The sequence below is a fragment of the Apium graveolens genome, chromosome 2 (assembly GCF_009905375.1).
Source record: "Apium graveolens cultivar Ventura chromosome 2, ASM990537v1, whole genome shotgun sequence".
In the NCBI taxonomy this organism is placed as follows: Eukaryota; Viridiplantae; Streptophyta; class Magnoliopsida; order Apiales; family Apiaceae; genus Apium; species Apium graveolens.
Genome location: NC_133648.1, coordinates 249,064,429 through 249,079,474, shown reverse-complemented (window position 1 = coordinate 249,079,474; position 15,046 = coordinate 249,064,429). Strand labels below are relative to the sequence as shown.

Sequence of the window (15,046 nt, the reverse complement as noted above, 5' to 3'; positions counted from 1 at the left end):
CTCCACCAATAAAACTTATAAAATTTAGTATTTATTGTATGGTCCGGACACACATTAAAAATAACATATGACATCTATGAAAAACAGATTCTTTCAATGGCCAAATCAGTAAAACTGAAACCAATGCAATTGAATCAAAGAGTGGATAAAACTTTAAAGTTAACACAAAAGTATATTCACCGAAAATGATTACTCCTTGCCGTCTCCGATATTCCAAAACAGATTTGGTGGAATCTTATTCAACTGTTTAGATCATTAAGTGGAAAAGTCTTACAGGTCTTTGTCCTATATGTTTAGTTTCCCACAGCATTATCCACATGTCAGAATTTTAAAGGCCTGACACTCTCTATACATACCACTTGTACGTTCATTTATCTCCATCCCCCAACTGTTTCATCACTTGTTAGTACAATTCTTGTTCTCACTTCTTGCAAATCTAGTATCATGGGTCATACAGTTGATCAAGAAACTGCAAACCCTGATAAAATGAATTCAAAATCTTCGTATTTTCGATATAATTCTCCATTAGTCCAGGTAGGCCTGATTGGTTTAGTATGTTTCTGTTGTCCTGGAATGTTCAATGCTTTATCTGGCATGGGTGGTGGAGGCCAGGTTGATCCTACTGCTGCCAACAATGCCAACACTGCCTTGTACACTACTTTTGCTGTTTTCGGAATCTTGGGTGGTGGGATTTATAATATTTTAGGCCCTCGTCTCACCCTTTTCGCTGGTTGTTCTACTTACATTCTTTATGCAGGTTCTTTCTTGTATTACAATCATCACAAGCACCAGGCCTTTGCTATTGTTGCCGGGGCATTGCTCGGTGTCGGTGCGGGCCTTTTGTGGGCTGGTGAAGGTGCTATTATGACTTCATATCCACCTCCTGATAGGAAAGGAACTTATATTTCTATGTTTTGGAGTATTTTTAATATGGGTGGTGTTATAGGGGGTTTGATTCCATTTATATTGAATTATAATAGAAGTGAGGCTAGTTCGGTAAATGATGGAACTTATATTGGTTTCATGGTTTTTATGACAATTGGAACAGTTCTTGCTCTTGCAGTCTTGCATCCTAGTAAGGTTATTCGAGACGATGGTTCGGTTTGTAGTAATATGAAGTATTCTGATGTAAGGACTGAGTTGTGGGCAATCTTGAAATTGTTTACGGATTGGAAAATGTTGTTGATGTTTCCGGCTGCCTGGGCTAGTAACTTCTTTTATAGTTACCAGTTTAATAATGTGAATGGGATTTTGTTTAATTTGAGGACTAGAGGATTGAATAATGTGTTTTATTGGGGAGCTCAGATGATAGGTTCTGTTTTGGTTGGTTACATCATGGATTTTAGTTTTAAGAGTAGGAGGATGAGGGGATTGGCTGGTATCACAGTTGTTGGAATTCTTGGGACAGCTATTTGGGGCGGAGGGCTTGCGCATCAGCTTGGTTATTCTCGGGGTGATAAGCCTGAGAAACTTGATTTTAAGGATTCAGGTTCTGCCTTTGCTGGACCATTTGTGTTGTATTTCAGTTATGGACTGTTAGATGCTATGTTTCAGAGCATGGTTTATTGGGTTATTGGGGCTTTGGCTGATGATTCTGCTATACTCAGCAGGTAATTTATTAAACTTTAGCAAAGTTGCATAAATTAAATGATACTATACTAGAGCAAATCAAAAACTATATATTGTTTGATTATAAATTTGGCGTTTCTTGCAGATATACTGGATTCTACAAGGGCGTGCAGAGTGCTGGGGCAGCAGTTGCTTGGCAAGTTGATACACGTAAAGTGTCATTTCTTTCTCAATTAGCTGTGAATTGGTCCCTATGCACTATTAGTTATCCGTTGTTGGCTATCTTAGTAATTTTAGCCGTGAAAGATGAAAGCAAAGTTGAAGAGGGAACTAGCAATGTGGTTGCACATTCAGACACTATCCCAGATTCCTTGGACCATACATATGGTGGGCTTACCAAGTCAACTTAATCTGGCATATCATTTTTTTCCCATACAATCTAGTGTTATTATCTGCTCTCTAGAGGATTTCATTTTGAAAACTTGTAATTCCAATTAAGTTGTAAATGTAGTGTTTCAAAAGTGTGAAGCATCAGTATACATGATTGAAACCCTTGTGTGGTGTAAAGTTTGGTCAGATATTTAGACTGACTTGTTCATTTGTTCTGCATAACAATAGGTTTCTATTACTACCATCGCCCTTTCATGTGTTTTGAGGTTTCACGCAGTTCTGAACATTGCCAACATTCAGTATTAATGAAATATATTATATACTACCACACTAATAAGTTAACAAATATATCAACTGAGAAGTAGTTCTTTTACCTCATAAGACCTGGCCCATTAATGTTTCCACCTGATCTTTAAAGAAAGCTGAGAGATCTGGAACTGGAAGCACACTTGCTTATGTTTAGACACTTTAGAATGAGAAGTCAATCTGCTCGTCATCAGAATTTACAAGAACTTGATTGATCTAGTGCATTTAGTGACTACAAGATCATTGTTTTTGCTTAATTGGCCTTTTGAAATATTTCTTGTTCCTTTTAATGTTGATGGTGATGGTCTGGTTCATCTACTTACGGAGGTTGTGAATTGTAAAGGGGGTTTTTAGTCTTGGATTTGGAAAATAATTTTAAGGATTTACTGTTTAGGCAACTCACACACTGAGTTTCAGAATCTCACTCAAGCATCCCTTCTGCTGCCTGCAGAACAAGTAAATAGGAACCTGTCCTCTAGTACACAATTTTTTCGATCAGAGTAGTATTTAGATTTGTAGTTTCCTCGTAAAGTGCATGTGTACCATAAAAATTTTCTTTCTAGTTGTTCCTAGTGCTTGTGTGCTAATAAGAAGGTAACACATCACATCCCCTTGAAGACTTGTACAATTAAAATTGAACTGACTACCTAATCCAGTCTAGGGTCCATAGAAACTTCATGATCTGATTAGAAGATACTGCCTCTGCTCTGGTACATTCCTAATATGTATACAAGCGCACACGTTGAAATGAATTTGTAGTATCAGGAATGGTAGATATTTGTGAGGCATCTGATAACATAACTGATACTAGGCATGTAAAGAAATGTCTCCTCTGCATATGCATATGGCTGCAAACAGCTACTCTTTGAGTTAGAAGCTATTTATGAAACTTTTATTTAAATAAATGCTTGTTAATGTTTCCATTTTGTTTACTGTCCCGTGGCTGCTTTGCAGCTGTGAATATCAAGATGGCAAGCGAGAAAAGTCCTTTTTCAGTTGCGGATGTTATGAAGCTGGAAAAATTGTAACAGTGTACTATCGTACGATACCCATCAAAGCATGAATTTATTCAAACAGAGCTGAGCATTTTATTCTTATTATGGCAGGAAATTGTTTCATGAGTCTCAATTAATTAGATAGAAACTCCCGTCTAATTCATGTAGTTAAATATAAGAATGCTCAGACTACTGGGGTAGGGACAGCCTCAGTTTTTACATGGGATTTTCGTGCAACTTCCTCAGCTGCTGGTGCCTTGGCAGGTTCCCCAACTTTCTCCACAGCTGCTTCCTCCTTTGGCTTAGTTACCTCGGATGTAGTTTCTGGCTCAGCAGTTTTCGCGTCCTCGGCCTTGGCAGCCTCATCAACTGGAGCACAAACATCTACCAGAGGTTCCTCTTTCTTTTCCTCGCCGCTATTGCTCTCCTGCTTTATATATGCGGAAATGAAATCAACTGATCGGTATTGCAAAGAATTAAGGTATATTTAAATACGACGCGTCTCTGTTTTATTAGTTATATCATATAAAAATATAATGCATATATAAAATCTTAGCTAAAGGATTAACTTAATTAATTACCTGGGGAACAGTCTCGGTCACGGGCTCTTGGACGGTCTTTGCAGGATCCTCAGCTGGGACCTGAGCTTCGAGGGCCAAATCTTTAGGTTTGCTCGCACAACCTCCCATGATTGTTAAATTGTGCGAGCTCGAGACTGATCAAAGGAGACAACTGTTGATATAATGCAGAAGAAGCTTAACCAAAATCCTTGGGAAGAGGTTCAAAAGAGGTCTGTAACCAGGAGCAGAGCTAAAACATGTGTTATATAGAGGTCGTTTACGTACAATATTCATTGCTGCCTAAGATCAAGGAGGCAACAAACATGAATTTTCGTTGGAATGTGTGGATAACACCATCCGCCATAGAAATAGGACTTGCAGGAAACTGTACCTTTATTTTTTGGGGTTGTATAAATTTAGCACTAGTACCTTATATTTCTATTTATAAATTACTAGTTGATCGGGTCCCCCGAAATTAAAAATAATAGTATTATATTATTATTTGCATAAAACTAAAATCCGTTCAAAATACAGATCTAAATATAATATATAAAATGCTTTTAAATTATGTAGTTAAAAAAATCGAAGTTAAGTGTAACTCTAAAATTTCACCTTATAGTTCTAGTCATGCATGCACCAAATTATTTACTTATATATATACATGTTAACTTACTAATACGATGATTTTAAAGTAAACCGACGCTTGGATGTGCAGTAACAAATAAAAATTTACGAAAAATAAAATTTACAGAGAGTAAAAGTTAATTTTTGTCGGTTAAGATTTTATTACATAAAATTTTAAAAATAGTTGTATAATTTTTTAGTGAGTACCAAGATTTGGGACCTAAACATGGTATTTGCAAAAAAATAGTTATGTAATTAAAAAGAATCGAATCAGTTATGAAATTTTTCACTATAATTCTAGTTTTGCATTGTTTTACTTGATATAAAAAAAGCTAACATATTAATTTTATTTTTGTGAAACGAATTATATTTCTATCTTATGAACCAAATATCTGTTCTTCAAACAATTTAATATTAATTAATATAATTTGATAATTATCTTATAATTAGCCTTTTCAATATAGTTTATTTAATATTACTTAATTATCGATAAAAATTAATTTACAAATTAAAAGTAAATAAATGTTATTAAACTTAATTTAATAATATTAAATATAATCTAAATACAGGCCATAAATTTGTTACTGTTAAAATATGTTTTTTTTAATTTAAAGTATATAACCGTTGTGATGGACAATAACAAATACGATAGTTAAATCAATAATTTTCAGTTTATAAGTTAATAAATGTTACTAAAGTAATTTGCTATTACTTAATTATTTTGTGCAGAAAGTAAAGTTTACAGAGAATAAAAGTCAATTCGTATTAATAGTTTACTTTGTAGTTAGTAGTTTTTCAAAATGAAAGTAAATATATGTTATTTTACTTAATTTAACGTAACTTAATAAATTTTTAATATAATTTATTAATAAATAAAGTTTACAGATAATATAAGTCAATTCGCATTAGTAGTTTATAGTTTTTCTAAAATTAAATATAAATATAAGTTATTTTACAAAGAATAGGAGTCGAGTTGTGTTAAAAATAAAGTTGATAGAGAATAGAAGTCAACTTATGTCAGATAAGTATCGAAATTTGGTACTTTTGGTACTTTGATACTTTTAGCACCAAATTATACATTATTTCGCTTATTAATAAAGAGCATAGATAAGTCTACCAGCTTAAATCCCGGGCGTCGGGCGATGCATGGGTTCCCGTTAATATTTAAAAAGTTTATTTATCCCGTCATATTCTAATTTTTAAAATATTTTTGTAAATATAAAATAATTATAAATTTATAATAAATAATAGGATAACTTTAGTAAAATAAGTAGACTCCGTCTAGTGGTTTAATAATTTATTAGTTTAGTGGATATATAACACTATTTATTTATTTATTTATTTTTAATAATTTTGTGATCGTAATAATAGGGAGTTGCTCAAATGAGAACCCCTATATTATAATGAGATATGAGATTTAATCATGACCGCACATATTTTTAAGTACTTTTAATCTGCGCCGTTCATTTAAATCATGTAATCTTCCATTACTATACTAGACCCATTTCATTTCCCCTCCCTTCTCTCACTGCAACAACCCCCACCAGCAGCTCTACCACTGTCACTAAAGATATCATTGATCATGTCATAGTCCCATTTGAAGGGTTTTTAGCACATAAACGCAACGAAAACGTAAATTTAAATCTTAAAATTCGAAAACCTCCGCAGGATCCATGCGAAAAATAATATTTAATTCGTAGTTTAGTATGTTTACCTTAAGAAGTTTTACGTTAATGAAAAGATGGAGGTTTTGAATGATCACCACGTAGCCTTTCGCTGGAACGATCTACGCCTTGAAGGTATCCACACGAATGATCGCCCGGAGGATGGGTGTGTACTAGCACGTTCTTGAGGCCGCCTTCTTGCTCTCTCTATCTCTCTTCAAGCTGCTAGGGTTTATGTTTTATCAAATAAAACGTGTAACCCTAATTCTATTAGAAAAAGATATTATATAGGCAAGAGCTATTGGGCCTCCAACCCTAAACTTAATTTTAGAGTTATTATTATTATTAAATTCGAAATTCTAATTATTGTATTATTAAGTCTCACTTAATCATCCAATAACTTAATTTCGGATTTAATATTAAATTCGAATTTCCTATTTATTTAATTAATTAAGTCACACTTAATTAATAACAAATAATTCGAATTACTTACATTTAATTTAAATCCGAATTTAAATTAAATAATCCTCCAATCATTCTTTGTGCGACCCTTTAGGTTATTATTACGTTGGTAACAATTTTAAATCTAATTTAAAATCATAAACAATGAGCGGCATCTAGTAATATATCATTGTTACCCAAGTAATAATAATTAAATCGGTGATCGATTAAACCTTTTGTGTATAATGTACAATGTACTATAATCCTTTTAACCTTATATTATAGATTAAACTCGAGCCATGTTATGTGTCATCCTCTTCATAATTTAATCCAGGTTTCCTTGATCGATGAGTAGACTATAACATCAAATCAACATTTGATAATGGCCATGCATTTCATAGTCTAACTCAAACAAGAGGCCAATAATATCACTCCTAAAATAGGAGGGTTAAATCCTTTCTAGATCATTCATATTTCTCATATGATTTATAATGTACCCAATATACACTTTTATCATCACCCGGTCAAAGGTAACTTTTAATGCAACCAAAGTATATTAATTCTCATATAAAAATATAATGATTTCAAGTCTAAGGACCAATACATCATTATCACTGTGAGAATTACTTATAACACAACAGACATGTAGAATCTCACATTGGGTCTTCCAGCACCATGTATATAATACATGTGCCTGTGTTTTGACTTTAGTATCACTATACCTATGATCAATGAGATGTGATCATCAGTCAACAATCACACTAGTCTTAATGCATTATTATTGTCCCTTAATAATAATACTCGACTAGGGATCTTTAGGAATATCGATACTATTCTCATAATCTCATTTCTAAGTCACGTACTTAGAGATATAAATTACATATCATATTCCAAGGATATTTATTAATCTAACATCTTATCGCAGAAAATAAAGATGTAATAAATTACTAAAGAATAATCCATATAATCAGAATTAATAATCCAAATGTTTCATAATATAAACATAATAGTGTTGTCTTTAGGGCACAAACACTAACAATCTCTCACTTGCACTAGAGCCAATCACCCATATATCTAATATCCATGGAACTAGTATGACCTTCGTGCTTTTGAAAACCTTAGTCAGTGGGTCTGCAACATTATCATCAGTATGCACATTACATATATGTATATCTCCTCTTTCATTAATCTCTCGAAGGAGGTGATATCTCCTAAGTATATGCTTTGCCCGGGAATGGGACCTTGGACTGAGATACTGAATCGTCTCTGTCTGTCTGAAAGCTGGCGTCAGTGTAACTCTTTACAACCAGCTTATCATCTCCTCCATACACCAAGAATGAATCTTTGGTCCTTTTCAAGTACTTAAGAATATTCTTGACTGCTGTCTAGTGACCCTCGCCAGGATTAGACTGGTTCTGCTCGCCAGGATTAGACTGGTTCTGCTCGTCATGCTCAAGGCATATGAAACATCAGGTCGAGTACATATCATCGCATACATTATAGAACCAATTGCCGAAGCATATGGAACTTTGCTCATACGGCCCTTATCATCTAATGATTTAGGGCAGTTATCTTTTGAGATCAATATCCCATGAGATATTGGGACATATCCTCTTTTTGCCTCTTGCATCCCGAAACGATGCAATACTTTGTCAATATATGTACTCTGACTTAGGCCGATTAATTTCCTTGATCTATCTCTATAGATCTTGATCCCTAATATATAGGTAGCATCACCTAAGTCCTTCATCGAGAAACTATTTCCCAACCAAGTCTTAACAGCCTGTAGAGAAGGTATGTCATTCCCTGTTAGTAATATGTCATCTACATATAGTACTAGGAATGCCACGTAGCTCCCACTAACCTTCTTGTAAATACATGGTTCATCTTCATTTTGAATAAAGCCAAATTCTGTGACTGTTTCATCAAAATGACGATTCCATCTCCTTGAGGCTTGCTTCAATCCATAAATAGATCGAAGCAACTTACAAACCATCTTAGCAAACTTGGGATCGACAAAACCCTCAGGTTGTATCATGTATACATCCTCTTCAAGGCTCCCATTTAAGAAAGCAGTTTTGACATCCATTTGCCAAATCTCATAGTCGTAGTAAGCAGCTATTGCTAGCAAAATCCTGATGGACTTGACCATAGCAACTGGTGAAAAGGTCCCATCATAGTCTATACCATGAACTTGTTTGAAACCTTTTGCCACCAGTCGCGCTTTATAGGTCTGTACTTTACCATCCATGTCAGTTTTCTTCTTGAAAACCCACTTTCACCCTATAGGTTTTACCCCTTCAGGTGGATCAACTAAAGTCCATACTTTATTTTGATACATGGATTCCATTTCGGATTTCATGGCCTCTAGCCATCTCTCGGAGTCTGGACTGTTCATAGCATCTTGGTAGGTAAGAGGCTCATCATTATCTATGAGCATTACATCATCATCTTGAGTCAAGAGAAATCCATAATATCTCTCTGGCTCATGACGATCCCTAGTAGATCTACGAAGAACCTGTGTTTCTGGAGCAGGAACATCTTGATGTACTTCCTGCCTATTTTCCAACTCTGGTTCAATATTATTTTGTACAACTCAATCTTTATCGAGATCTATAGTCCTCCCACTAATTTTCTTTGAAAGTAACTCTCTTTCAAGAAATACAGCGGTTCGAGCAACAAACACTTTGTTCTCGGTAGGATTATAGAAACTATACCCTTTAGTTTCTTCAGGATATTCCACAAAATAACATTTATCCGATTTTGGTCCCAGCTTGTCAGACACCAAGCGTTTCACAAACGCTTCGCATCCCCATACTTTCATAAAAGACATGCTGTGACGTTTCTCAGTCCATATCTCATATGGAGTCTTTTGAACCGATTTAGTTGGAACTCGGTTTAGTGTATATGCAGCCGTTTCTAGAGCATAACCCCAGAAACTTATTGGAAGATCTGCTAGACTCATCATCGATCGCGCCATGTCCAACAAGGTACGATTTCTCCTCTCAGAAACTCCATTCCATTGAGATGTTCCAGGAGGAGTAAGTTGTGATACGATACCACACTCCTTCAAGAAACCTTTAAACTCGAGGCTTAAGTATTCTCCTCCACGATCTGATCGTAGAACTTTTATACTTTCCCCTGTTTGCTTTTCCACTTCAGCCTTGTATTCTTTGAAATTTTCAAAAGAATCGGATTTGTTCTTCAAAAGATACACATATCCATATCTACTGAAATCATCAGTAAAAGTAATGAAGTAGTAAAAGCCACCTCTTGCCATCGTACGCATTGGACCACATACATCACTATGTATAAGTCCTAATCGTTCGGTGGCCCTTTCACCTTGTCCGGTAAAAGGAGCTTTAGCCATTTTGCCAATGAGACGAGATTTGCATTCTTCGTATGATTCAAAATCAAACTTATCCAAGTAACCATCTTTATGTAATTTGGAAATGTGTTTCTCATTTATGTGACCTAAACGACAATGCCAAAGGTATGTTTGATTTGAGTCTTTCATCTTAATACATTTATTATCATTATTTATGTTATATACATGAGTATCTATATCAAGAACATATAAACCATTAAACAAAGGTGCAATCCCGTAGGTAACATTATTGAATGAAAAGGAACAACTATTGTTCTGAATCAAAAACGAAAAACCTTTCTTATCCAAACAAGAAACCGAAATAATGTTTCTGCAAATCGCAGGCACGCAAAAACAGTTATCTAGTTCTAAAACAAGCCCAGTGGGCAACGATAAACGATAAGTCCCTACATTTAAAGCAACAACCTTTGCTCCATTGCCAACTCGTAGGTCGACTTCTCCCTTCGCCAATGTCCTACTTTCCTGCAGTTCCTGCACATTTATACAAATGTGAGAACCACATCCAGTATCTAATACCCAAGATGTAGAAGTAGACAAATTGATTTCAATAACATAAATACCTGAATCAGAAGCAGTAACAACAACCTTCTTCTTCTTCAGATCCTCCAAATAAGCATTACAGTTCCTCTTCCAATGACCTGGTTTCTTGCAATAGTGACAATCACCAACTTTTGGAACACCACCTTTAGGCTTCAAAGCCTTGGTCAGATCAAGTTTCGGAATGGCATTCGATTTAGATCCCATCTTCCTCTTGCCTTTCCATTTACCCTTTCCTTTGCCCTGCCCCTTATTCACCATCAACTTGGGAGCAGGGGATGTCTTCTGAACATTGGTCTCAGCAGTTTTCAACATAGCCAACAGTTCGGTGGGGTTCTTATCTATCTCATTCATATTGTAATTCATCACAAATTGAGAATAACTGATGTTTAAAGATTGAAAAATTAGGTCAATCTGGTCTCCACAACAATCGGGGCACCCAACTTGGCAAGGTACTCAATATACCCAATCATCCTTAGAACATACGGTCCAATCAGATCACGTTCTCCCTGCTTACATGCATGCAACGATTTGAAAGTATCAAACCTCTCCTGACGAGCCTGTCCTTCAAACATACGTTTAAGGTGCTCAATCATATCATAAGAATCCATATTCTCATGTTGTTTCTGAAGTTCAGCACTCATGGTCGCTAACATGAGACATTAAACATCCGTGTCATCATCGATATATTTCTGATAAACATTATGTTGAGCACGGGATGCTCCTTCAGTGAGAGGTGCAGGGCGAGGGATATCTATGACATAGAGCTTGCGCCCTTGTTTGAGGACAATCCTTAAGTTCCTCTGCCAGTCAAGGAAGTTTGTTCCTGTCGGCTTGTCCTTCTCAAGGACTGATCGCACAGAGAAGTTGTTTGAATTGATTGCCATTTGATATCTACAATGTTTAAAATGCATAAGATAAATTAGTTTACATAGGATTATTAAATTATGTTCAAGTGATTATTCATATATATTCAAAATATATATCTCCCACTATTTTATCAAATTAATAGCCCTAACTATTAATTCGGAAAGAGTATCTTCTTTATACTTTCTAGTGAACCAAGATCCAAATTTTCACAACGTTTTAGTTCAGCTTTGGCTTTACTCCTAAAACATGATTCAATAAGGTAGACAACATTTGTCAATTATATCAACTATATAGCTCTTGGATAGTTTAGTGGAATAACATTTATTCTTATTTATCCAATAAATCTCACCAAACTCTATGCCTCTAAGTTCACAATCCTGTAACTTAGTTAAGTTAAAACCCAAAGGTCTAAAAGTATCATATACTTCAACACGCCATTCCACGATAGATGGGAGTACTTCGCTCTGGCGAACCCACTCCTTATCGATCTAGGGGTTAACGCGTTGGACATATTGGAAGGCATCTAAATAACTTAATATAAAAATTAGGGTTTTGTTAGTATTATAACGATCATGATCCCATCATAAAGAGATTCCCAATTTTTCCTTGAATAAAATACTTCAAATCAATACTCGTCAATGGTTTGATTTCCAGGTAGTGGAGGAGTCACATCGGTCTCGCTTAAAACCCACAGCCTTACAAGTTCTATGAACCCGTTGTTGACAAAATCGCCCCACGTCGGAAATAAAGAAGATTCGTATTTCATTCCGTGTTTCATAAACACGAGAATCTCATAATCGTTTGTAAATTTTAAAATCTCGAGTCTTACAGATTTTATCTTGTTTAGGCATGGTATGGGTGACGTATCTAATACATACATTCATGCATGATTAATCTAATTAAAGCATGCATCATTAACTATTCTATACATACATTCATACATCAATATGTAAAGTGCAATAAAGTAAATGTGTTTGTTTATGGCCCCATCCTATGTGATCTTTATCAAGCTCATGATAAAGATCAAGGTCAATCTAATATAGTGATGGAAATAAATACTACTACTTATTACATAAGTCTTCTTCTTTGTTTAGTCTTCTTCTTTGAATCACCTCCGTTGGATAGCCTTCTTGAGTCTTCAATTACATTACATGATTGAAAGTAAAATTAATCTAATGAACTTACAAGAATAACTCGAGTTACATTCGAGATTTATGATTACAAAGATTGACGACATGCAAGTCGTATTTAAAACCAAAACCAAAACCATTACACTAAGGTCGAAAGACCATAACCATCCACCATGCTCATACAACACATAAAAGCATGTTAAAACATATAATCGGATCTTAGCATATCATATTATCCATGATCTAATCATAAAAAAATATATGACAAAATCAGAAAAATCAGAATCAAATCAGAAAAACAAGAATCACTGTTTACGGGAAATAAACGACATCACACGCCTTACAAACGAGTCGTTGATAGCTTTAGCTATCAGTTTTGTTCAGACGCTCGTTTACCTATCGAATAGGGTATTCGTTTGCGTAAATCGGACGCTAGACCCAGATTTTAGCAAATCTGCAGCAGCCAATTCAGAATCTGTATCTAATATGATTCTTATAATTAGAACAAACATAAATCATGTATATATCAGTATATATACAGATTACATAATCATCTTATGATTATACAACTCACATGAATATCATATATTCAAAACCATACATATACAAGCATATTATATCAACATCAAATCATGGCGAATCACGTACAAGCTCATATATCGAAAATGGTTAAACACATAAACGAATTAAAAACTTTTCACAAGTAGCTCTGATGCCATTGAAGGGTTTTTAGCACATAAACGCAACGAAAACATAAATTTAAATCTTAAAATTCGAAACCCTCCGCAGGATCCATGCGAAAAATAATATTTAATTCGTAGTTTAGTATGTTTACCTTAAGAAGCTTTACGTTAATGGAAAGATGGAGGTCTTGAATGATCACCACGTAGCCCGTCGCTGAAACGATCTACGCCTTGAAGGTATCCACACGAATGATCGCCCGGAGGATGGGTGTGTACTAGCACGTTCTTGAGGCCGCCTTCTTGCTCTCTCTATCTCTCTTCAAGCTGCTAGGGTTTATGTTTTATCAAATAAAACGTGTAACCCTAATTCTATTAGAAAAAGATATTATATAGGCAAGAGCTATTGGGCTTCCAACCCTAAACTTAATTTTAGAGTTATTATTATTATTAAATTCGAAATTCTAATTATTGTATTATTAAGTCTCACTTAATCATCCAATAACTTAAAATATTAAATTCAAAATTTATTTAATTAATTAAGTCACACTTAATTAATAACAAATAATTCGAATTACTTACATTTAATTTAAATTAAATAATTCTCCAATCATTCTTTGTGCAACCCTTTAGGTTATTATTACGTTGACAACAATTTTAAATCTAATTTAAAATCATAAACAATGAGCGGCATCTAGTAATACATCATTGTTACCCAAGTAATAATAATTAAATCGGTGATCGATTAAACCTTTTGTGTATAATGTACAATGTACTATAATCCTTTTAACCATATATTATAGATTAAACTTGAGGCATGTTATGTGTCATCCTCTTCATAATTTAATCCAGGTTTCCTTGATCGATGAGTAGACTATAACATCAAATCAACATTTGAGCATGGCCATGCATTTCATAGTCTAACTCAAACAAGAGGCCAATAATATCACTCATAAAATGGGAGGGTTAAATCCTTTCTAGATCATTCATATTTCTTATATGATTCATAATGTACCCAATATACACTTTTATCATCACCCGGTCAAAGGTAACTTTTAATGCAACCAAAGTATATTAATTCTCATATAGAAATATAATGATTTCAAGTCTAAGGACCAATACATCATTATCACTGTGAGAATTACTTATGACACAACAGACATGTAGAATCTCATATTGGGTCTTCCAGCACCATGTATATAATACATGTGCCTGTGTTTTGACTTTAGTATCACTATACCTATGATCAATGAGATGTGATCATCAGTCAACATTCACACTAGTCTTAATGCATTATTATTGTCCCTTAATAATAATACTTGACTAGGGATCTTTAGGAATATCGATACTATTCTCATAATCTCATTTCTAAGTCACGTACGTAGAGATATAAAATTACATATCATATTCCAAGGATATTTATTAATCTAACATCTTATCGTAGAAAATAAAGATATAATAAATTACTAAAGAATAATCCATATAATCAGAATTAATAATCCAAATATTTCATAATATAAACATAATATTGTTGTCTCTAGGGCACAAAAACTAACACCATTCACGTGCACCAGTAACCATTAAAGATTTAATATTCATATTATTCAAAACTTCATCAGATGTCTGAATGTATGAGTCCTCCTTATTTGGCAACCATGGATCGTTCTCAATACTGATAGTCTCACCGGAGCCCACCCTACATACTGCTTCTTTCTTCAGCAAAACCTGAGCTTCTAAAATGCTTCTCCAAACATAGCTTGGGTTGTTGCCTAGAGTAGCAGTAAAAAATGAGCCATAAGGGAAATAACATACTTTTTACAATTTACTTACTAGAAAATTTGGGTTGGTAATGAAGCACCAAGCTTGTTTTCCAAGAAGAGCAATGTTAAACT

The 15,046-nt window shown here is 34.4% G+C and overlaps 2 protein-coding genes across 3 annotated transcripts; one reads left to right on the top strand and one right to left on the bottom strand.

Annotated features, from left to right (window-relative positions):
• Positions 1-279: 279 nt before the first annotated feature.
• On the top strand, positions 280-2,197 carry LOC141708318 (UNC93-like protein 1). The gene is made up of 2 exons (XM_074511880.1): positions 280-1,610; positions 1,715-2,197. The coding sequence occupies exons 1-2, from the start codon at positions 445-447 to the stop codon at positions 1,977-1,979; spliced, it is 1,431 nt and encodes a 476-aa protein (XP_074367981.1). The 5' UTR covers positions 280-444; the 3' UTR covers positions 1,980-2,197.
• A 1,114-nt stretch (positions 2,198-3,311) lies between these two features.
• On the bottom strand, positions 3,312-4,070 carry LOC141708319 (uncharacterized). Of its 2 annotated transcripts, none has more exons than XM_074511881.1 (2): positions 3,842-4,070; positions 3,312-3,690 (listed from the first exon to the last, which is right to left on the bottom strand). In XM_074511881.1, the coding sequence occupies exons 1-2, from the start codon at positions 3,947-3,949 to the stop codon at positions 3,445-3,447; spliced, it is 354 nt and encodes a 117-aa protein (XP_074367982.1). In that variant the 5' UTR covers positions 3,950-4,070; the 3' UTR covers positions 3,312-3,444. The 2 variants fall into 2 exon arrangements, with proteins under 2 accessions (XP_074367982.1, XP_074367983.1); XM_074511882.1 differs by having other exon boundaries at positions 3,312-3,687; positions 3,842-4,069.
• Between the last annotated feature and the right edge of the window lie 10,976 nt (positions 4,071-15,046).

Bases quoted from the DNA above. Each gene is read 5' to 3' on its own strand.
- LOC141708318 (XM_074511880.1), top strand. From the start codon at position 445: ATGGGTCATACAGTTGATCAAGAAACTGCAAACCCTGATAAAATGAAT. The intron at 1,611-1,714 runs GTAATTTATTAA...CGTTTCTTGCAG, and splicing joins GATTCTGCTATACTCAGCAG to ATATACTGGATTCTACAAGG.
- LOC141708319 (XM_074511881.1), bottom strand. From the start codon at position 3,949: ATGGGAGGTTGTGCGAGCAAACCTAAAGATTTGGCCCTCGAAGCTCAG. The intron at 3,691-3,841 runs GTAATTAATTAA...GCATATATAAAG, and splicing joins TGACCGAGACTGTTCCCCAG to CAGGAGAGCAATAGCGGCGA.